At 42.8% G+C, this 24,643-nt stretch overlaps 1 protein-coding gene across 23 annotated transcripts in view; it reads right to left on the bottom strand.

The window, feature by feature from the left end:
- The window catches only part of KALRN (kalirin RhoGEF kinase), a 744,321-nt gene that overhangs the window by 75,768 nt on the left and 643,910 nt on the right, over window positions 1-24,643 (bottom strand). For 12 of the 23 annotated variants that reach the window (XR_008374862.1, XM_053564434.1, XM_053564435.1 and 9 more), the window contains 3 exons: window positions 13,170-13,453; window positions 11,681-11,785; window positions 7,783-7,878 (listed from right to left, as the gene is read on the bottom strand). Coding sequence is in view for 22 of the 23 variants with exons in the window: in XM_053564434.1 (XP_053420409.1) it covers window positions 7,783-7,878; window positions 11,681-11,785; window positions 13,170-13,453 (485 nt within the window). In the remaining variant the exon portion in view is untranslated. The remainder of the gene's footprint in view (window positions 1-7,782; window positions 7,879-11,680; window positions 11,786-13,169; window positions 13,454-24,643) is intronic. The other 11 variants (XM_053564444.1, XM_053564448.1, XM_053564464.1 and 8 more) reach the window with 3 other exon arrangements.

Genomic DNA, 24,643 nt, shown 5'->3' with positions numbered 1-24,643 from the left:
TCTGAAAAACTTAATGCTGAGAAAATACATCAAACAACTGCTTCCGCCCTCTTAATCCTCAAGTTGACAAAATGTACCAAAGGCCAAACATGAATTGCCAGTGCTGTAAATGAGAATTAAGAGGACAGGGTCTTCACACTTAAGAGAGATTTCTTTTAACTTGGGTTAAAGATATGTACAGAACAAGTAATTGGCCATGGAAATCGTTATATTCAGAGCAGCAATATAGGCTAAAAATATAGAAAGGTCAAGAAGGGTTTAGCTAAATTTATAGATACAGGATCTGTAACCTGTTATTAAGGAAATGAGAGTGTCTGGTGCTGAGGCTTGACAAGCCAGCAGACAGGCAGGCTTTCCAGTGACATGTCCCCTGGTGCCATCACCAGAGACAGGCTCCAGGCCAGTGAGCCCAGCTGGTGATTGATCTGATTACACGCCTTTTGCTTCCCCTCCTGCTCTCCCCATTGTCCTCTGGTAGTCTTCCTTCTGCAGCTTGTTGGTTGGTAGCAGGGTGACTACAGACCTGGGGAGTGGGCCTCAGTGACTCTCCCCATGGAGCACCCCGTAGGTGTGGTCCACCCTCAAGTTTTCTACAGAATGAAGAACACCTGAGGAGTCCAACATGTCACACAGGAAAATACTTAACCTTTCCTCCTACCTGGCCTGTTCTCTGAGCAAAGCAGCCCAAGTTATCTCTAGGGAAGGACTTCTCTATCTCTAGAGAAGGAAATACAGGGTCTGGCTAAGCTACAAGGGCTGAGTGGAAAGGATCCAGTCATTGTCAATACTATTTCTCATCTTATGTGGCTGCTACTTTCCAGACAGTATGCATTCTGGGTAGTCTTCTCCAAATGAGGGGGTTGGCTATAATGCTTATAACAATTTCTCTAAGGACCCAGCCACCTATGCTAGAGTTGGCATCCTGGGCTCCAACTAAGGGCAACCAGGGTTGACCTGCAATTGTCTGTGGTGCTCCTAAGAGAAAAAAGGCAATGGCGGCCAGTTTTCTGCCACAGTGAGGACTTCTGCCCCACTTGGGGCTTGCTCAGGGCCATAATAGCCTCTGTAGATAAAGGAAAAGGTGTATGAGGACAGAGCAACACCTGTCCCTATAGTCAGTCCAAAGTCAGGGAACAGAAACACGAATAGACCCAAGTAGATGAAATGTGCAGGAAGCTATCCCTGTGTTTGAAATGAATATGTGTTCTGATTGCTGGACCTGGGATCACATACCCATCACATGCCCTTCCTCTGGGCTCCTATAAGCACTCTTCACTCCCCCAACAGCATTCATTACACAGTACTGTCATTGATTGTTTTTGTAGTCAAGCACATTTTTATTTGGCATCTACCACATGCTAAATATTTGCAGACTGCTGGAGAAAAGCAGATGAAATGAGGATGCCCTCCACAATCAAAGCTATAGTGGCTGCTCTTCCAGATAGAAGGGGTACCATGAAGAAACAAAAGCAGCAGGCAGCTCTCAGGGGTGGGTAGGGAAGGAAGGGAAAGATAATGGATGAGGCTGGAGGTACCTGTGGCTCAAGGAGTAGGGCGCCAGCCCCATATGCCAGGGGTGGCGGGTTCAAACCTGGCCCCGGCCAAAAACTGTAAAAAAAAAAAAAAAAAAAAGATAATAGATGAGGCAATGATTGTACCGAGTATCAAGAAATGAAAAGGAGTTCATCAGCTACTCCAGTGGGAGGACGTTCCAGGCAGGAGCAGCCCTGAGTGAAGGGTCAAGATGAAACTACCTGGGGCAGCCTGACACGCTGGAAGTGGCCTCGTGTAGGCAGAATATAGGGAGTGAGGGGAAGGGATTGGCAAGGGACCCTATGAGTTGGGGTGAGTGGGTACCAGAGAAGGAAGAGGTGAAGAATGAAAATAGGATCATGGAAGACTGTGTACGGTGGCTCATGCCTGTAATCCTAACACTCTGGGAGGCCAACGCGGGTAGATTGCTCACAAATTCAAAAATAGGATCACAGAGAAGTATGCAGGGACCAGATCATATAGAGTCTCGACTGTGGCATTAAGCAGTAGAAACTTTACCTTCTAAGACTATGATGGGAGAGTTTTAAGCAGGGAAATAAAATGCTTGGATTAAATTTTAGAAAGATTAGTTTTAATGTTCCAAAGAACTTTCATAATTTGGAAAAATATCTCTGAAGTGATAGTAAAGGAAAATAGAACTTAAACTTTAAATACTCTGTGATTAACATTATTTTTAAAAGGGTCTGGAAGAAAATATACCAACATTTCAACACTCAATATGACTAGATGATGATTTATGCTTCTATTCTTGTCATTTTTCCAACTCTTTCTGAATAAGCATATATTGCTTTTATTAGTCAGAAAAGAACTATTAAAACATTTTTTTTTTTTTTAAAGAAAAAGATAGATCCCTTTAGCACTCTAGAGAGATGTCCGACTGGAATCTGGGAGGAAATCGTTCCTAACAGTCCAAGCAGGAAAGAATTTTGAGCATTTACCCTAAACCGCAAGCTCCTCATAAGGAAGGTCAGGCTCTAGGTTTAGTCTCGAAGCCTGGTGTATAGGAGGACACCAAGAATTTATTGAATAGTGGGAACTCTTGGGGAGGGATCAAAGCTCATCTGATAAGGCAATGGGTAAGTTGGCTGATCCAGTACCACCCACCACCTAGCACCTTTTAGCTGCTGTTTCATAAAAATTTGTATATCACACCTGTTAGGACGGTTATTTACTAAAAAGCAGAGACGACAAATGTTGGCGAGTCTTTCTTGTTTACGTGGATGGAGCTGGAACATATTCTTCTTAGCAAAGTATCTCAGGAATGGAAGAAAAAGTATCCAATGTACTCAGCCCTACTATGAAGCTAATTTATAGCTTTCCCATGAAGGCTATAACCCAAGTATAGCACAAGAATATGGGGAAAGGGCCAAGGAAGGGGAAGGGAGGGGGGAGGTTAGGGAGGAGGGAGGGTAATGGGTGGGGCCACACCTAGGTGAATCTTAGAATGGGTACAGGTGAAATTTACTAAAGGCAGAATACAAATGTCTACGCACAATAACTAAGAAAATGCCATGAAGGCTACATTGAACAGTTTGATGAGAATATTTCAGACTGTATATGAAACCCGCACATTGTACCCCTTGATTGCACTAATGTACACAGCTATGATTTAACAATAAAAAAAAGAAAATAATTAAAAAAAAATTGAGCTAAAAAAAAAAAAAAAAGAAAAGGGAACTCCAGCACATTGTTGGTAGAAATGTAGATTGGTACAGTCTTTTTATAGCAAACAGTATAAAGGTTCCTAAAGAAACTAAAACTAAGACTACCACATGAGCCAGCAATTCCTCTTCTAGGTATATACACAGAGGTAATGAAATCAGCCCCTTACAAACCCCCCCTCCGGTTTGCTCATCTGTACCTGCATGCTCAACATTATTTACAATAGCTAGGATACAAATATGAAAACAACCTAAGCATTTGTTGATGGATAAAGAAACTGTAATATACATATATATACACACATACACACAAGGGAATATTACTCAGCCTTTAAAAAGGAGATCTTGCATTTGCTACAACACGGAGGGACCTAGAGGACATTATGCCAAATGAAATAAGCTAGACACACAAAGAAATACATTATATGATCTCATGATTATATGTAGGTCTAAAAAAAAAGTTCAAAATAAAATACAGTAGAACCTTTGTAAGTTGACAGCCAAGGGGCTGTAATAAACTGGTCAACATACGGAGGTGGTCAACATAAGGAACTAGGCCTACTGTTTAATACCTACATGTGGGGCGTGTCCAGTCTATGAAAATTAGGTCAACTTAAGGAGGTGGTCAATGTAGGAAAGTGGTCAGCTGTGGAGGTTCTGTTGTATACAGAGACCAGGCATGGTGGCTCAATACCTGTAATCCTAGCACTCTGAAGGTAGGATTGTTTGAGCTCAAAAGTTTGAGACCAGTTTGAGCAAGAGTGATCTATTTTACTAAAAATAGAAAAAGTTGCTAGGAATGATTGTGTAAGTCTACAGTTCTAGCTACTCAGGAGGTTGAGGCAAGAGGATCACTTGAGCTCAGGAGTTTGAGGTTGCTGTGAACTTTGATGATGCCACTGCACTCTACCCAGGGTCATAGGTGAAACACTGTCTCAAAAAATAAATAAATAAAATAAAATAATACAGGAATAGAAAATAAAATAGTGGCTACTAGGGCAGGGGGTGGGATGGTAAGGAATCGGGGAGATGTATAGGTTCAGAGAGTACAAAGTAGTAGCATGCCTGTAAATATCCCTAGCTCTAGGTTCTACCACTCTGCACAACAGAGTCAGAACAACCCTTCATTCCCACCTTCAATTATTAGATGACAGCTCTCCTGCATCTTCTCCTAGCTGCTCACCGTAGTTAACCTTGGTTTCTTCACCTTTCCTTTATTTATTATTATTTTTTTTAATTTTTTTATTAAATCATAACTGTATACAATGATATGATTATGGGGCATCATACACTCACTTCATAAACCATTTGACACATTTTTATCACAGTGGTTAACATAGCCTTTCCGGCGTTATCTCAGTTACTGTGCCAAAACATTTACATTCTACATTTACCAAGTTTCGCAAATCACCTTTCCTTTAGATGACATGAATCTTGTGGTCTGGTTATCTCCTCTGGGCCCCTCCAGTTTGTTCAAGAACCTTTTAGAATGTTGCATTTAAAACACGATCCATTGCACACACAACTCATGACAGGTGTGGTCTGAACAGCTTTGAGTACAATGAGACTATTACTTCTTTTGATCTGCACAGTAACCAAGTCTATGGTAATACTGGCTACTCTGACAGCCATCACAGTGTTGTATCTAATCAAATAAATACTCCAGACTTTTAAGAGCTCTAGATCTTTTCTTCTTCTAAACTAAAGGAACAGGAGTAAGATCTTGGTGTTACCAAACGTGGCTGAGATAGTCCCAACCTACCGCTGCTCCACTGCTACCTCACAGCTGGATGAGAAGAAAGAGAAGGTATAAGAGAGGACAAAGAATCAAACTTTACTGAGATGATCCTAAGAAAGAAACCCACTGCTTCTTCACTACTTTTTGTGATCTCTACATCAGGACTTGGTTTTGTATGTTAAATCAAAGAAATCTCTAAATCTGGGCTTACAGTAGGTCCTCAGGTGTAGTTATTGCTGGAAAAAGTTAAAGCTCTCATGACAGTAAACTCATCACAGAAAGGACATTCAATAGGCATTTATTGAGACTCTGCTATAAGGCCAGTCAATTCCAATACCATCCCACACACTCCCTCTTTGTGGGGAAATTTGTTTTAATGGGATTTCTCAATATCCTCAGTCACATATTTAACATTAAACCCGTTGATCACAAATTAGAGGCCCTAAGAGACTCTCAATAGTACAAAGGTTAGCAGTAGTAATAGTACGAAAAAGGTAATCCAAAGTATAAACAAATATAGACCTTTGGAAAAAAGTATTTGCAAGGAAGCCAGTAAGTATAAAAGACTCTTTTATGTTAGTGGAGGGAAAATAATAATGTCCTAACAGACTTGTCATCTAGCTAGAAAGTCTAACTGCAAATATTAAGATATTTTAACAACTAACACAACAGGGCCACCTAAGAGTTGTCCCCGGTGCATGTGGCTTTAGTAATTACCATGTGAATACAGAGGAAATTTGGCCAGGGCTGGTCAGAAGTACCCTTGTGAAGAGATGAAATTTGAGTGGGACCTTGAAGGACCATTCTGTTCTAGATAAGCAAAAATAAGAGGGAGGATGTTCCAGAGAAGTGGGGGTGGTTTCAACAAAAATTTGGAGGAAGGAAAGACACATGCATGTTTGGAGATAGGGAGGAAAACAGTTTGGTTAGTGCACAGTTTATCAACCAGAATCATTAGCAGGTGCTGGAAAGGTAGACTGGAGAATAGGCCACAACATATCAGAATCCTGGGCTAAGTGTGGACTTTATTTATAGGTCTGTGATTTCCAAACTTTGATGACATCGGTGAATATAATTTTGTTCATACATCCCCCCAAAATGCAACTTATTTATAAATTATGTATCTGAGCTACTGTACTATCATTCCAAACCAAACCAAACGTACACAAAACATTTTAAAATCCTGATATAAGGACATGCAAATATTTTCTTCCCATACCCCAGTAAAGCACATAGAGACCACTGCTTGTGTGTAGCCAAGAGGGAGACAGGGAGCCGTAGCAAGGAGGGGGTGGCAGGCAGTGCTTGTGGAAGAATGTCTGGGATAAGAAGGTGTCGAGACACACAGGGTAGGGAAGAGAAAACAGTGGCTACTGCAGGAGTCCAGGCCCAAAGTCAGATAGCGAAAGAGAAAATACAGGGGCGGCGCCTGGGGCTCAAAGGAGTAGGGCACTGGCCCCATATACTGGAGGTGGTGGGTTCAAATCCAGCCCGGGCCAAAAAAAAATTGCAAAAAAAAAGACAGAGAAAATACAAAAGAAAGGACAATTTTAAGAAAAAAATTTAAAGATGGTACGTAGAGAATGAAGACATTGTATGGGTCAGTGTGGAGAGCAAGTGAGGAATGGCCAAAGAGGGGTCCTTTGAAAATTAACATAGTGTCCACGGGAGCACCTACTCCCACTGGCAGGACAGGTAGAGAGGGCAGAAAAATGGACAACCTTCAGGAGTTTCACACGAGTTACTAAAAACAGCAGTTTTTTTTTTTTTTTAATTAGGAAGGAAAATTTAGGAAGAAAATAAAATCACATGTTTTAAATCTCATTTGTACACTGTAGGCTGGGATATCTGAAAAGGGGGTTACTGTAATCAAAATTATCAGGCAGAGTTCCCTAGAGAGCATCCATCTTTTCCTCTAATTCCTGGGCCAGGTGGAGAGGGTTTCAATGGCTCTAACGAACAAGACTTCCCAGAAGAAGTCTGCTGGAAGCACAGACACTTATCCTCATGAGGATTGCAGAAGAAGCCAACCAGTGACTCGATGAGAGTAAAGGAAGCATTTCCTAAGTGCTTCAAACTGTCATCCCACAGGGAAGCACTCAAATGGAAAAGCACAGGAGAGGAGCAGCAGCTTTATCCTAACGAGCTATCCAGAAAGGGCTCTTTCACCAGCATTATGCCAAAATCCCAAACCAGCTCAGACGCACCACCCTTCCCTTCAGTGTGTTGATTGGAACGAGACAGTCACAAGCTAGACTAGTTGTCAGTGGTTTACATTCACCTTTCCCCCCACGATGGGGATATGCACCAGCTCTTTCAATTTTTTTGAGAGCTATCCACACACTTTTGCCCATTCCCCTTTATAATCATCAGTATACTTTTGTAGGACTTTGTAAGCTGGAAGGCTATCTGAAGTTCCAAAAGAAAATTTCCTGGTGTTTCTTCCAATGATCCAATCTGAGTTCTGTGTCTCAGCTGCCCAGCACATCAGCTTCAGTGCTAACCAGACAACCCTCGGTCACAGTCTGGACACCACCTGGCTAAAGGCAACTGGACCAGGCTCACAGTGAGGCTAGTTTGTCTTGGATACTTTTCATCTTGCATCAACATCACAGGTCCCAAACGGCCTGTTAATTTTCCATGCATGTTCCCAAACAATGCCAAAAAAGACTTTGGGGCACAGGCTTTTAGAAATCATTATTAGTTAGAAATAATCCCACAGAAGGCATGAGGATAAGTGAAAAAGAGAACACAGCAGACAGATGCAAGGCCTTGGGAGCCACACGGAGGTACGATACACACAGGACTGTCTCCAGGACCCCCACTTACCAGCTTGCTTTTGACCAACTTTTCTATTGCACTGACAAGGTCTGCAGCAGTAGGTACTTCAGTGGAAGCCTGCCGGGCTGCTAGCAAAGAGGAGGACTGCAAGACAGTGAGCAGCAAAGGAAAAGCAGATTAGCAAGGAATGAGGAACAGCGATTAGGAAGCAAAATAGAAAGTCCAAAGCTCAAGGCAGGCGAGGGAAGCAGAGGTCTAAGTTGAGAGGCGACAGAGGGAGATGGGTGTAGGGTGAGTGTGGGCCAGGCCTGCTCAACCCTTTGTCAGGAATGCTTGCCAGCAGCAAAGCATGTGGATGGCACTAGGCTCTCCTTAGGCCTCCAAAGGAGCTGCGAGGAGGGTCACTGAGTTCCTAGGCAGCCAATAGGTGAGGGCTGCACCTACAGACAGAAGTGGGGTGGCGAAGGGTGACTGTGCTGAGGGCAAACAAGACTTTGGCCACTACACAGCAGCCTATTGTTGCTCCAGGGTATGAAGGATTCAATAAACTAGGTTTGAGAGTGTCCAAAGAAGAGAAATAGTCCTTGCTTTCCTCCAGCCTTAGACATAGAACTGTGTGGTGTATCCAGCAAAAATGGTAGGGGTAGGGCCCTTAGAGCCCAGCTAGCCAGACACACTCCCACACATTCTTTCCCTCCTCCCCCCCTCTCTCTCTCTGCCCCTTTGTCTTTCTCTCTCTTTCTCTCTCCCACACATAGACACACACCCCTACTTCCACAAAACATAGCTGGCCCTGGTCAGGGACCCTGAATTGGAACACTAGGAAGTAATAAAGGGCTTTCTCAGGAACGGTGTGTCACGTGCCCCAGGAGCCAGCGCCAGTCCTGCCCACAGTAAAGAGGGCTCCGCTAAAGGACCTCGCTGTGCCCTGCTTCCCCTCGTTAGCAATAAGGACTTGTCCATGGGGCAGTCTGGTCAATGGTTTGGGGATTTCTGCTCACTGAGGGATGGTGGGGTTTTGATTGTTTTTTCCCTTCTTTCTTCTACCTTAGAAGAAGTTGGGGGAAGAAATGGTTAACCCCATAAAATTATGTGTGCACTTTTACCCCAGGCTTATCAGAGCAGAGGGCGGTGGTGTTCCCAGGGCCAGGACACAGGCTCTCCCGGTCTGCAGCAGTGATAACTGTGGGTGTAGAGGTTGAATGTCCTGGCCTTGCTCTGACTTCAAGTTTGTCCCTTAGGTTAGGGGAAAGAGTTTCAAAAACAAAGCTTCTTGTTTAATCTAAGAGTTACTTTAAGTCTTTCCTTCTGAGATGGGGGTGGAGGGAGGGAGGAATAATTGTAATTAAGAAAGATATGACAGGGATGGTGCCTGTGGCTCAAGGAGTGGGGCACGGTCCCATATGCCGGAGGTGGCGGGTTCAAACCCAGCCCTGGCCAAAAAAACCACAAAAAAACAAAAAAACAAAAAAAAAGAAAGAAAGATACGACAATACACTTCTTCTACTGGGGAATGCAGGAAAAACTTAAGTCTGTGCGGAAAACCAAGTTATCATCTTTTTGTTGTAATAATCCTACTTCCAGAAACTTGTTCCAAGGACAAAAGTGAAAAGAACAATACAAAAAGAAAAAAAAGAAAAAAACAATGCAGAGGTGATCTGTACACAGCAGTATTATCCAGAGTAGTACAGACTGCAAATACCCTGCTAGGAGGTTCCAAACACCCCAAAGAATGGAACATCAAATAAGTAAAACACTCTCCAGCTATTAAAGTTATAGTTATGAAGGTACAATTAATAAGATTTCAGGAAATTATAGTAAATAGTAAACAAAAGACAGAACACAGCACACACATACTATATGTAATTGTAAAAATAAACATACATGCACATCTGTGCTAACCAGTGTGATGAAAATGTGTCAAACTGTTTATAAAACCAGTGTATGGTGCCCCATGATCGCATTAATGTACACCCCTATGATTTAATATTAATAAAAAACATACATGCACATAGGCAAAGACTAGAGAAAATAAGGAGAATTAAAATCATTGTACAACATCATTTTACAAGTTCCTTTTATGCTATTGTAAAAATTGTTTTAATATATCCCACTGTATTTGCTAAAAGTTCTGAGGTTCATACTACTCCCAGATATTCTAGAAAAACAGAATGTGCAGAAATCAAATAAGCAGGACTGAGGAGAGTTAACGTGTCTAAAAAGAGATTGTTGGCACCTACCCTATTTCTAGGGAAGAAAAGGGCTGCGTGAATGTCTGTGGGGAAGTCAGCATTCTCAGTTAAAAATTATCTAGAAACAACATAATGTCCCTCTCCCCCAAACAAGCTATGTTTGAGGGAATTAAACAAGGTTTGTGACCTTTGCTTATCTTATGGCAGCCGGGCCCTCTGTGGGGAGGGCAGTTAGGGACACAGGGGCACCTGCTCCCCAATCCTGTGTCACTGTTTATAAAACATTTCACAACAGTAGGCCTCTGGGGACACAGCGGGCTGCCTCTTGCTCTCATGTCAAGGTGAAGCACAGGCATTTCTGCCGCAGGAATCCGGGATGGCATAATGCCACGCTTCTCACTACATTTCTTCCCAACAGACCACAGTAGAGAGCTGGCCTTGGAGACGGGGGCCACCAACATCACTTCAGGATGGGCCACAACTGGGTGAGTCACATGGAGGGGTGGCGAGCTGGCATATCTCAGTCATCAGTCTGTCCCCAGACTTGTCCCTCCAGCCAGCACAGAGCAAGACTTGATTTAACGTCTATGGGTTAACAACTTCAACACAAAGCAGAAAGAATTAAAAGAAGAACTGAGATGTCGCCAGGAAAGCTGCCACTTTGGCAGTCAGTACTTTTGGATTTGCATCCTAGGTGGTGATTTAAAGGTTTGTTTCCTTCCTGCATTTACTGGGCCCACCACCTTGAAGGAGGCTGCCCCACTCCAAGGCAGAGAGCCAGAGAGCACAGGAGAGGCTGGAGGACAGCAAGGCCAGCGACCACTGTCACCACCACTGCAACTATAACAAAACAAAAATGACACTCAGAAATGCAATGGAAAGTAGCATGTGATCAAAAATTGAAGCTATCCTTCAATGTTCAGAGTTTAAAAGAACCAGGGACACTTAAGGAAGGAAAAAACCACACATACACTCCATCCCCACCATGTGAAAGCATGGCTATAAGGGAAGTGAATGGCGGAGAATACGAAGCAACCCTAAGCCTCAGGTCAGTACCTGGAAGCATGTCCAACCTAAGCCTCTGCTCCAGAACAATTGGGAAAATTATCAGACAATTACAGATGCAGAGGACATCGACATTCAGATACCAGCCAGCCTCTGTGTGCCAGTGAGCCAGGGAATTTTACAAAGCAAAGCTGAGCAACATGGCGTGTCAGGTTTGCTCACTTTTGACAATAACCTCCCCTTAGCAGCATCTCCATCCTTCAAGGCTATTAAGTGCAAAATTCTAACGGTACTGGGCTTGACTAGAAGTTACCATTATTGAAATTTTTGAGTTGAATGTATGGAAAATGACTAAAATGTAGTTTTTACAGTCAGGTACAAAATAGTTACTATCTGGAACCACTGAAGATTCTTTTTTGATATAAAATACCGTATCCTAAAATAGTTCCTTTTAGGATCTGCTGGTTCCAAAGACAGAGTCATTACCCTTTGTCAAGAGGATACCAAGCAGATTCCCACTTTGAGAACTCTACATCTGCCCCCCAACACTGCCCCAAAGTGAAGTCACACCCCTGGGATTGGGGGAGAGGACACCTATCAAATCCAGACAGAATCTATATTATCACGGATTCATGTGGGGTAAGAGATACCAAGGAGAAGGAGCATTACTACCCCATCATACACATATAAAAACAAATAAACATGGATTACACATTTCTCTTTTAGGTAAAAGAGTCAAGAAGTTCTACCATTTCATCCTGTGTGGGGTCATTGTCAAAAATCTTCATAGGCGGAGGGAGAGGGGTGTGTGACTCTTCATCTGGCTCATCTTCACCCCAACCTTTCTTGCTCTTCTAGAACAAAAGAGCAGCATTAGTTACTGGTTCACAAAGCTAAAATACCAATGGTTCTAGACTTGACATTAAAAAAACAACAACAATGCATAAGAGGAAGGTCCCTGTCTCAGCACACCTCTCTTTTCAGCAGCAGTTTCTTCCTCTGTAATATGGACACACCTGCTCATCCCAAAGAAGAGCAAGGTACAAAATGATTACAGTCTGGAACTGTTGACCAAAGAGGGAATGAGCACACACACCAAAACAACAAAAACAATCTTTATTACTGATTAGACAGGAAATGAGAAAGCTGGGAGAAGTCAGAGAGAATCTAACTTTTAAATTTTTGTAGGGCTATTAACCACAATCCAAATGTCCCTGGGCTCTATTACCATTTCCCAGAGGGAGAAATGGCAGATAGCATAAAATTAAACATGGGGGAATCTGGTTACACATCAGGAAGGATTTCTTAGCCACATCAGTGACCAGAGTTGGCTAGTTTGCCAAATAAAACAGGTATCTCATTTCCCTAACCAAAACATGCCCACTGTATTTTGATCGTAGACTCTCAGCTTCAGAAGTCATCCAGCCCAGCCTCCCAGCTAACATGGGGACCTCTCTGACTGTGCTGTGAGGTCACATGGCCTCTCAACCCTTCCAGTGTGAGTGATCATTAGTTCTCATGAAAGTTCATTTCATCACTGGTTAACTCGCCATTAAAATTTCGCTTTAAGTTGAAACTGTCAATTGTAACCTTTGTCTGTTAATCATAGTTCTCTGGAGAACCTGGAATTGTCTACTCCTTTTTATAAATGGCACCGCTCAAGCTACTTGTAAACAGCTGCAATCCCCAAGTATGGTCTTCTATTTTCTTTAATCTAAACAGGTTTGGCCAGTTGTGGTGTGGTTCTCAGCAGAGGCAGGGAACTAGTGACCAGCTGACGCCCCTCAGGCCTAGGCTCCTATCTCCAAATCTGGCAAAATGGTTTCTGTCTACTCATGGTGGGTGTCCAACCTATGGCCTGAGGGCCTCATGCTGATTTTTTGAGGATTTTTTTTTTTTTTTGCTTATCTGTGTGGGGCTATCATAAAAAGTATGCATGGATCATTTTTTGCTAATCAGCTTTCCTTAGTGTTTCTGTATTTAATATGTGGTCCAAGACAACTCTTATTGCTCCAATGTGCAGCAGAGGAAAAAGAAAAGGTTGGACACTCCTGGACCACTGGATGTTGTAGGGACAGTCAGTCTCTGAATTTGTCACAAATCAAACGTGCTAAAGTTTTGAGAATAAGAACTCAAATGACCCAGGCCCCCACTTCTGGGGACTAGAAACTGCCTAGTTCACCATGCTGTGGAAGAAGGCATGCCAGGGTCCCCTCCGGCCCATGCTTAATTAAGTACCTCATCAGCGCTGTCTCCCTGAGGGGTCGTCTCATCCCCAGGCTTGGGAGATCCCAGGTCGAAGCTCTTCCGACCATCTCGTACTTTCTTCTGCTTTTTGATGTTCCCATCTGCTTTCCCACTGTTGAGCCGACGCACGGGACTCGTCAGCCACTTTTTAAGGGTATTGGTGGAGCGCTTGGGACCAGGAGAACTGTGGATAGAATTCAGGGAGGGCTGGGCCTGCAGATTGGCCACTGACTCGGACTTGCCTCCGTTTTCACTTGAGGAATGAGAGTATGCATCTGAGGAAAAAGAACAGACAGACATGACCATGTCAGAGGCCATTAAGGCAGGCTGCCAACCCGGGCATAAGACAGCTCCATCCTCAGGAAGCCAGGACACAAGGCAGAATGTCAAGGCCAACTGCAGACCCTGGCCAAGGGAACCCTCTCCAGAACAGCAGTTAAGAGCCAATACTCACTCACTCAATTTTTAATATGTGAGACACCATTCCAGGTGCTGTGGATACTGGAGTGTGCAGAAGACAAAGATCCCTGCTTTTATGGAGTTCACATTGTGGTGGAAAACCTATAATAGACTATAATGATAACAAAACCAGTAAAATGAAAAGTATGACAGACGGTGGGAAATGCTATGTCAAAAAATGAAGTAGAGAGGCCTGGCGCAGTGGCTCTTGCCTATGATCTAGCCCTCTGGGAGGCTGAGGCAGGAGGATCGTTTAAGCTCAGAAGTTCGAGACCAGCCTGAGCAAAAGTAAGACCCCCATCTCTAAAAAAATAATAGTAACAAAGTAGGGAAAGAAATTAGGAAATGCTGGGGTAGAAACAGGGGCTGCAAATTGAACAGCTGGTCAGGGCTCATGACACACATTTGAACAAAGCCCTAAGAGTGGTAAGGAGAAAACCACATGGCCATCTGGCAAAGGGCATTTCAGGCAGGCAAAAGAAAAGCCAAGTCCTGAGACAAAACCTGGGGGTTGTGTCTGGCAGGGCTTGAGTGAAGTAAGCAAGGGGAAGAGCAGTAAGAAAGGAGTCAGAAAGGCAGCCATGTGCTGGGCCACCGAGGGCATGGCCAGCCAGTGTCTTGCCATTAGCTTTTACCTTGGAGCGAAAATCTATCAGAAAACTGAACCAGAATGACACAATCTGACTTACACTTTACAGAGTCATTCTGATTTCTACATTGAGGGTACAGGGAATGGGAGACTGGCTGAGGCACTGGACAATTCTAGGTGAGGGATGTTGCTGGCTTAGAGCAGGTGGTGCCAGTGGTTGTTAGGCTTGAATGGGTTCTGGATATGTTTGATGGTAGGGGCAATAGGATTTGCTGACAGACCATGCATGAGAGATGAAGAAAGAGGAGTCAGGAGTAACTCAGTTCTTTGTCTTAAACCATTAGCTTGGAGTTCCTGAGATGCAGAAGACCTGGGAAGAGTGGGATTGGGGGTGGGAACACAGGAGTTCAGTTTTAGACATCTTAGTGGTGTCCATTAGATATCTGAGTGGAGAAGTTGAAGAGTAGCTTAATATCAAGCCTGGCACTCAGAGGAGAAAGTGCCGGTGAGCTGGAGCTAAATGAAGAGGTGTCGGTATAGAGCCAGAGTTGGAAGTTAGGAAGCTGGGTGAGATCACCAAGGGGCTACGGATAAATAGGAAGTCCCAGAACCAAGCCACAAGGAAGTGGCCAGCGAGGCAGGAAGAAACCAGGTGAGCGGGGTGTCCTGGAGGCTAAGTGCTGAAGATGTCTCATGGAGGAGGGAGGAATCCGCTGTGCCAAAGGCAACTTGATAGGTCAAGAGGGCTGACCTTAGAATTAAGGCTTAAACTTAGCAACGGGGAAGTCAGCGATAACTTTGAAAAAAGCAGCTGTTGTGGGATTGGGGGGGGGACAAAGCCTGATGAGAGAGGGTGCAGGGGAATGGGAGAAAGACAAAGGTATAGAGGAGGAAGAGTATTAGCGGTCAAGAGAGTTTTTTGTTTCTTAAATGGGAGAAATCATCATAATGTTTGTAACCTGTATGCCATTACTATTTTCAGCATTATAATGCTCCTGCAATAGCCTGAGGATTTGAATATGAACTATCTTCTTTTATTCTCAGAACGAGTGCTTGAGGTAGGTTCTATTATTATCCTTGTTTTGCGGTTTTATAGAAGCTGAAACTGTAACTTAACAGTCACATACCAATGGGGGAGAGGTCAGGGACCCTTTGTTTTCAGATGTCCCTGACTAGTCAGCCTGCCTAAAGACACACAGCTCAGAGGGGCAGAGTGAGATCTGAACTCCAGACAGACAGCACTGAGCACTACACTACATGGGGCCACACACAGCTCTCCAGGCTCCCTCCGAACGTGGGACGAAGGATGAGGCTGGAGGAAGAGCAGGGCCAGGGAAGCCACATTGTTGTGATAGAACAGAGGGGCTAGGAAAGGCACAGGGCAGATGTGGTCATGCAAGAAAAGCACATCAGGCAACCTTATTTAATTTCCCCCAAATCCTTGATCTCATTAAACTCTGAGGAGGCCGAGCATGGTGACTGTTGCCTATAATCCTAGTACTCTGGGAGGCTGAGGTGGGAGGATAACTTGAGGCCAGCAGTTCAAGACCAGCCTGAGCAATATAATGTAAGGTTCCCATCTCTACAAAAAAAAAAAAAGAAAAAGAAAAATTGGGAAGACATGGTGGTGTACACCTATAGTCCCAGCTATTAGGGAGGCTGCGATGGGAGGATTCCTTGAGCACATGAGTTAAAGGCTGCGGTGAACTACGATCGCACCACTGCACTCCAACCTGGGGAGACAGAGTAAGACTCTATCTCAAAACCAAACCCCTGAGGAGATCAGCATTAGAATACACCTACCTTGGCTTTATAGATAGCTTTGAGCTATTCAAAAGAAGCCCTTCAAGTCCACTTTAGATGTTTTCCTAGCTCCTGTTGCGTAGGGATGTTATTCCTGGTTCTATTGGCATTGAGAAAGGTAGGGGTCCCAAGGTTTCCAAAAGCAACAGAGGAGAGAGACTCAGCAAGACACTGAGCAAGAATTAGTAAATACAACTGTGCATGGAACGTACAGCAGGTGATCTGTTCTAAAGACACACCGCAGATTTTATTTTCATAGACCTCTTATTTAGCTGCATACAGATGTTAACCACATTAGAAAGAGGTAGGGAGAGAGAAAAAAATATGAAAGATGCAAAATTAAGGTAAATTCACAAAGCAGGTATGGCTTCTAGAAGATAAGTAAGCAGAGTCCAGAGGAGGGTCAGATTGGTGTAGTCAGGACGCTCTGAAAAGGTTTATGGAAGAGATAAATCTGAATAGAAGAGAAGAGGGAAGGAATCCCCAAAGGGGAAGACAGCAGGAAAAGCAGAGAGGCAGGAAAACTGAAAAAAAAAAACCTGACCAGCTCTACCTCGCCCCTCCCCTGGGAGGCCCCTGATAGCACCAGTTTGCATACTGATATTTAAACCAAACACACCACTAGGTAGGTAAATTTAAACAAACGATCACGGTGGCTTTTCACACCTACTCTGAAGACTGAGTCACCTTTACCTATAATGACTTTACCCTCCACTAGAAGTCTAATCTGGCCGTGGGGACTCCCTGGTTTATACACAGTTTAAATCCTGAAAATAAATAAGTAAATAAATAAAGGTAAATCAATCAATCCTCTTGCTAATGGAGAGCTGCCTCTAGCGTCTATAACTGGAGGATCTCAGGGGCACCAAGCTCAGTCTTCCTGAGCTAATCCTGCTGGGATATTAGATAGTAGATATTGCTATGGTTTTGTGAAGACTGTGGAAAACAACAGCAGAATATTTGTATTGAGAAGCACAAAAAGTGAGTTCTGAAAATTCCCTGGTATGAAGAATAACTTACAAGGTTGCACTATTCAGGGAATATTTTGAGATTGGCTGACTACATTGGCATCTCTTTAAGGACAAAATTGTAATCTTATCTCAGAAAATTCCTTGCTGGCTGTGGTCTTGGGTGTGTTGACATTATTTTTGAGCTGTTTGGTATGGGTCAAACTTCTGTTCCAAGAGGCTTGGGTGATAAACATCTCCAGAGCACTGGGAGGGCTGCTCTGCTATCTTCTGTTGATAAGCTTACAGTAGCTTTTCATTCACCAGGTCCCAGTGATGCCTCCCAAACTTAGATTTATCTGCTGGCTCATATTAGGTCAACAGTATACAAACATGGCCACATTAACTGTGCCTTAACTATGTTAAGGCAAGACAGATGACTCCAAAATTTCTGTTCTCCAGAAAATTATAGCATGGTTTTGAGACTCACAAATGCAAATTTTTTTTTTTTTTTTTTTTTTGTAGAGACAGAGTCTCACTTTATGGCCCTCGGTAGAGTGCCGTGGCCTCACACAGCTCACAGCAACCTCCAACTCCTGGGCTTAAGCGATTCTCTTGCCTCAGCCTCCCGAGTAGCTGGGACTACAGGTGCCCGCCACAAGGCCCGGCTATTTTTTGGTTGCAGTTTGGCCGGGGCCGGGTTTGAACCTGCCACCCTTGGTATATGGGGCCGGCGCCTTACCGACTGAGCCACAGGCGCCGCCCCACAAATGCAAATTTTCAAGGACAATTCCTCTTCCTTTGTTGTGATCTGGTTCTGCTTTTGTGCTTTCTGTGCAAATCAATGGCAAGGGTGCAAAGTATAAATTAAAAATCAAGAGCATTCTCAATTTTTTTTTTTTTAAGTTTATTCTACGTAGACAAGTGAAGCTATTCAACCATGGCCCAAATCCAAGTGTTGGAAGCAATACAATTAAATATCTTTCCAGATATAACAGTTAAGTGACTGATTTGGAACGGTGACAACCATTACACTTTTCCATCATAATTTAATCCCAAGTCCAGGTAGGTGTTATTTATTATGATTCCCAGCTTAGGAATCACACAATGAGAGGGTTTCAGGAAACTGAGATTCATGGTAAGTGGCAGAGGCAAGACTTAAACCTGGAACAGATCCCATTGTACATATATTTAATCTTATTTCTACATCTATGTTCATTCCATGTATTCCTTTAGCCTTTACCATTATTGTAAAAAGGAGAAGTCTAGTCAACATTTTAAACATAAATTTATATGTAATTCATATGAATTACAAAAATTTCTGCTGAAGACAATCTCAGAGTTTACCTCACTAATTTTATAAATAAGACAATGATGGTTTACATATGGGAAAGCCCCTGTCACAAGTTAGTAACAAAACTAGTACTGCTCCCCTCCTCAAAGTCCTGGGCTCTAAACCAGTGCATTGGCTAGTTTTTTTGGCTCTGAGGCTTAGAAACTTCCTCTTAATGGGCTGGGTGTGTTGGCTCACACCTGTAATCCCAGCACTCTGGGAGGCTGAGGTGGGTGGATCATCACTTGAGTTTGGTCATGAGTTCAAGACCAGCCTGAGCAAGAGTGAGAGCTTGTCTCTAAAAAATAGCTTGATGTTGTGGCAGGTACCTGTAATTCCAGCAGTTTGGGAGGCTGAGGCAAGAGGATCACTCGAGCTCAACTGTTTGAGGTTGCTGTGAGCTATGATGCCACAGTACTCTACTGGGGGCAAGGAAGTGAGACTGTCTCAAAAAAAAAAGAAAAAGAAAAAGAAAAAAGAAACTGCACTTAAGACAAATAACTCTTTTTAAGTAAATGGGAAGGCAAGTGTATCCCTGGACACATTGCAAATTATAAAGATCCCCTGATGTTTTTGTTTGTATAATTTGCTTTTTAGAATTAAAAAAAATTGCTTTCTGAGACTAATTTTACTATGACATATTTTAAAGATACAGAATGTAGAAAAAATCTGACATCCCTGTACCCACCACCTAGATATTATAAGTATAAATATTTTTTCTATATTTGTTTTAGCTTCTTAAAAGTAAATGATTATAGATATAATTGAAGGCTCTTTTGTTTTTTGTCTATTTGCAATACCACTCTTCACTTGCCCTTCCTAGAGTCAAATCTTCCTCTGAAGTTGTTATGCATCTTTCTTATCCACACTGTTAGATGTTTACTTTATATGCAAATATAGTATTATTTTATCTTTTGTATTTTATACAATTATCATAATGTAGCTGTAATTCTGCAAATTGTTTATTTAATTTGAGATTTATCCATGTTATTACATGTAGATCTAGTTCGTTCGTTTTAATTGTTGAATAGTATTCTTTAATTTTTTTTTTTTTTTTTTTGAAATAGAGCCTTACTCTGTTGCCTTGGGTAGAGTGACCTACCACCATAGCTCACAGCAACCTCCAACTTTCTTTTTTTTGTGTGTGATTTTTTTTTTTTGGCCGGGGCTGGGTTTGAACCCGCCACCTCCAGCATATGGGACCAGCGCCCCACTCCTTGAGCCACAGGCGCCGCCCTCAACCTCCAATTTTCGAGCTCAAATGATCCTCTTGCCTCAGCCTCCCGAATAGCTGGGACTATAGGCCCTGCCACAATGCCCAATGTCTATTTTTTAGAGACTGGGGTCTCACTCTTGCTTAGGTTGGTCTCAAACTCCTGAGCTCAAGCAGTCTACCTGCCTCAGCTTCCCAGAGTGCTAGGATTACAGTTGTAAGCCACTGTGCTGGCCCAGTATTCTTTTCTTTTAATTTATTTATTTTTTATTATTTTTATTTTATTATTATTATTATTTTAGAGATAGAGTGTCATTTTGTCACCATCGGTAGAGTGCTGCGGTGTCACAGCTCACAGTAACCTCCAGCTCTTGGGCTTAGGTGATTCTCTTGCCTCAGTCTCCCAAGTAGCTGGGACTACAGGTGCCCGCCACAACGCCCGGCTATTTTTTGGTTGCAGTTTGGCCAGGGTGGGGTTTGAACCTGCCACCCTGGATATATGGGGCCGGTGCCCTACTCACTGAACCACAGGCGCCACCCTATTATTTTTTTTAAATTTCAGACTATTACAGGGATACACACATTTTGGTTACACAGTTTGTTTTATACATTTCAGGTCAAAGTTATAATTGTGCCCTTCACCTATAACAGTGGTCCTCAATCTTCCTAATGCCATGAATCTTTAATACAGTTCAAAGGGGTCGCGACCCACAGGTTGAGAACCGCTGATTTAGAATACATGCTGTATGGTATTCTTTTGTAGGATATATCATGATGCTTATAATACCTTTTCCTAACAATGACTATTTGGACATACGGAGATCTAGCTATCTATCTATATGTATACAGATGCGCACACACACGAGTGTATACATGAAAATGTACAGGTCTATTTGTATATGTGTGAGAATTCTAGGCTAGTGGTTGCCCAAATATGGGTGGTAAAGAGCCTGTTTTACTTATTTCTAATCTGTTTGGACCAACACTTTTATAAAATACAAAGTCACAGTCCTGTATGTTGTAGAAATGTCAAATTGCTATAAAAGTTTATATAAAACAATCTCATTTTCTGTGCTTGTCTCACCGTGGGATGGATACAAATGGTTTGCAAACCTTCACTTGTCTGCAGAGCACGCTGAGTAGCCCTGCTGTCAACTCCAAAGCACGAATCTCAAGGTGGAATTGCCTGTGCCCACCACTGAGGAGCTGTATGACCCTGGTCAGTTACTCAACCTCTCAGTTTCCCCATCAGCAGTCTTAGAGCCTACCTCATATGTTCTGTGTCTCATGAAAGCAAAGACTTTACGTGACCATTTGCCACCCTACATCATCTCCCCTGCACCTCCTGCCCTTGTGAATAATAATAGATAGCTTTCTAACCACTCCTAGAACCAAAGTCTAAAATCTCTTCCTAGAATAAGGTACCCACATCCTTTGGCTACCAGGCAATTGCTCCCTCTTTCATCATTTGGAAATCGAAAAAACACAGGTTACTCCCTGGTGATGGCACATGCTGTCTCATCTCCAGGGGTATCCCCTCAGATGGGCATTTCCGATGGATTTTATGACTAGGCAATTGACTAACTGGTGAGATCAGGGTCTCAGAGATCATCCAGAGTTAGAATAAACATATCAATGTTATTAGTCTTTGCCTTGGAGCAAAGACTCAGTGATTTTTGGCTTTCTAACTACAGAACGGTTGTTTCCCTATATCTGTGGAGGTTACGTTCCAAGATCCCAATTGATGCCTAAAACTACAGATAGTAGCAAACCCTATATATGCACTATGTTTTTTCCTATACATACATGCCTATTATAAAGCTTAATTTATAAAGTAGGCACAGTAAAAGATTAACAATAATCAATAATAAAATATGGTGATTATAATAGTGTGCCAGGATCGCTACTCCTGTGCTTTGGGGCATCATTAAGTAAAAGAAGGCTTGTGATATTATGAAAGTTGATCTCACAATTGGGAAAGCTACTAAATAACTATGGACAGGCAGCTCATACAGCACAGATACGCTGGACAAAGGCATGATTCACATCCTGGGCGGGATGGAGGGGGACACTGTGGGATTTCATCACACTACTCAGAATAGCGCTTAATTTAAAACTTAATTGTTCATAAGCAGTCCATTGTCTATGTCAAACATTGTCCTTCTTTTGCTTGGAGAGCCTTTCATTAGCAACCAAATGCAAGCTACCTGTGCAAACATGAGCAGTAACTCAATATACCAGACATTTGTAATATCTAACTCATTTAGAAATTTAGTTTCTTGTTTAAAAGTTTTAAACCATACTTATTTCACTTCTACATTACACCTAAAAAATTACTTTTACCCTTTTGGTTTAGTGTAAAAATTGCAAAACTATTCTGAAAGCAGAATATGTCACGCAGAGTCATCCTAAATTTAGGATCTGGCAAATGCTTTATGGCTGCATCCATGGGACTGTTACCCACTATTTCTCTGATCACAAAATACTCAGTGAGCCTCACTTCTACTGATCTTAAAGTGAGTTGAAAGTAAAGGACTAGACCTCCTAAACAGAAAGAGAAGACAGTTCTATTAGTTTTGTGGGTTCCTGGGGTTTATTATCCCCAAAGACCAGGAATAGTATCCTTGAAAGGGCTAGACAGGGACTCGAGAGAGTGTGCACACGTGTGGGTGGCATTCACAGCTTCTGTGACTGTGAGTGTCCCAGATACATACCTCTCTAAGCTGGCCCTCCCTGGTCTAAGCTGGCTTGCATATCGCAACTGAAAAATAGGGAACTCGTTTTCAACCTATTCTTCTGCAGGTCAGTGATGGTATCCAATCACACCTCAAAGGCATGTCTCCTACAGATCATGTAATTGCTAAAATATATGAGGTCTAGTTGTTCTTTATTAACTATACTCATTTTATCCAGATTGTCAAGGGGTCCATAAAATGCTCCCCTGGTATTTACCATAACACCATATTGGTAAATGATTCCAATGGCTGAAACCAGAAGAAATCATAAAGATTCCTAATATACACTAGCAATTTACAGAAGAGTCCTTTAACCTCCTGTTCTTTTGTCTAACTTTGCATTCAATGACACAGGAATAATTGCAAACACATCATTATGTCTTTCATGGCTTGAGCTGCAAAAGGTGAATGCACGTCAATTCTGTCTTCAGAGATAACGTACTCAAATATTCCTGCTCTTCTTTGGATTCCTAGAAACAATTTGCATGATATAAAAATTAGAGAAGTATCATATATACCTTTTTCGCACTAAAAATCATACATCTAGAGAAGGGAATATGATGAAGAGGCCCAGGGCAAAACTTTTGGCGGTAATAAACAGATAAATCAGGTTTGTTTGTAATCATCAACAGCATGAGACCCATGGTTAGTATTAACGTGCTCTGCCCAGCATATGATACTCTGACAGACAGGTCCTTTAGCAGAATACAAGCTCCAGGTTGCATATTCGGCTGAAATCCTGAGGCTATGCACCACCAGTTCCTGATACAACTAGCTTTCCAGAAAACTATCTGGTTGGCTGACTTGGCGTACAGGTCAGTTGGTGCTGAAAGTAAAGAAAGCTGCAATAGGAAATGGGGAAGGATCAGAAACAGTGTTTCTTCACACTAGGAAACTTGCTGCCCTTGCGATTACCCCTTCCACAATTTCTAGTCTTGGCAGACACATCTTGGCTTAGAATATTTCTTTTCCCATCTCTTAGTCACACTCAATTCTCAAAAGTATAGTGTAAGCCCCTACCTCCTACTTATTATACCATAGCTTTTATATTTAGTTTAGGAATCTTTTCTGCAATGAGTCCTTTACCAACCCATCTTTCTTCACATCACCACTTTACTCAGACTTAACCTTGTGTTTTGGCAAATTTTGTACAACTAAATCTTTATGGATTTGGAACATCAGTGTCTGTTTCTCCCATTGAACTAAAAGTACAAAAGCAAGGACCACTCTGAACCTTGCAAGTTCTTGGTATTGGGCTCTATTTTTAGCTCAGTTCTGCTAATCGGCCCCCTTTCCTCAGACTTCTGTTGCTGTCACGGCACAGTATGCACAGAGATCTGAGCCACAGAAATGATTCCCAATCCAGTGACGTTCACACAGGACAGGAATCCTTTTCATCTTCAGAGTGGATTAGGGCATTACCCTTAATAGGATGATCTCCAATAGACAAAGAACATCTCCACAGGGTGAGAGTCAGCACCTCTGACTTCAGCATGGAAGAACTCTCCTGAATTCTGTTCTAATGCAGTGCAGATCCCCTCAGCCACTGCAACCTCCCCAGTGCCATCTCCCTGCTACCCTGCCCTAGGTCCACGCTTTCATGATCGTCAGGAGGTCACTGGAAAGCAGATTGTTAAATGATAAAATTCCAAACTGCTTGTCTTCAGGATCTCAGTTTACCCTGTGTAATCTTTTCTCTGAACCAGAGATGGAGGGAGGAGAGCCCTCAAAGGGCACCAAGCTCCATGCCTTGTCCAAGATAAGCAGATTTTTTTTTTTTTTTGTTCGAAAGGTCTTTATTGGGGGGTGGGGGGGGTGGAGGGGTGTTGCCGGACAACGCCAAGGAGGAGTGAGGAAAGAGAGAGAGGGGAGAAAAAAGAGACAGAGAGAGGGGAGAGAGCGATAAGCAGGTTTTTAAAACATAAGACTACTGCTCTGATATACTGCTATACTGACTCACTACTTGTCTTTGGAAATTAAGGACTAGAAAATTCTCTCTACATCCCACCAGTGGTGTATTCTGAAGCTTGACAAATAAGATCAGGCAAAAGTCCATGAACATAGATCAGCTGCTCTTTAGGAGTAAATATTCTAGAAATTCTTTCTTTCTTTTTTTTTTTTTGAGACAGAGCCTCACACTGTTGCCCTGGGTAGAGTGCCGTGGCATTACATCTCATAGTAACCTCCAACTCCTGGGCTTAAGTGATTCTCTTGCCTTACCCTCCCGAGTAGCTGGGACTACAGGTGCCTACCACAATGCTTGGCTATTTTTTGGTTGTAGTTGTCATTGTTGTTTGGCAGGCCTGGGCTGGATTTGAATCCACCAGCTCTGGTGTATGTGGCTGGCATCTTAGCCGCTTGAACTACAGGCACCGAGCCTAGAAAT

The sequence above is a fragment of the Nycticebus coucang genome, chromosome 16 (genome assembly GCF_027406575.1).
Source record: "Nycticebus coucang isolate mNycCou1 chromosome 16, mNycCou1.pri, whole genome shotgun sequence".
Taxonomy (NCBI): Eukaryota; Metazoa; Chordata; class Mammalia; order Primates; family Lorisidae; genus Nycticebus; species Nycticebus coucang.
The sequence above is the reverse complement of the archived record's forward strand: the minus strand, read 5'-3'. Positions and strand labels throughout refer to the sequence as shown.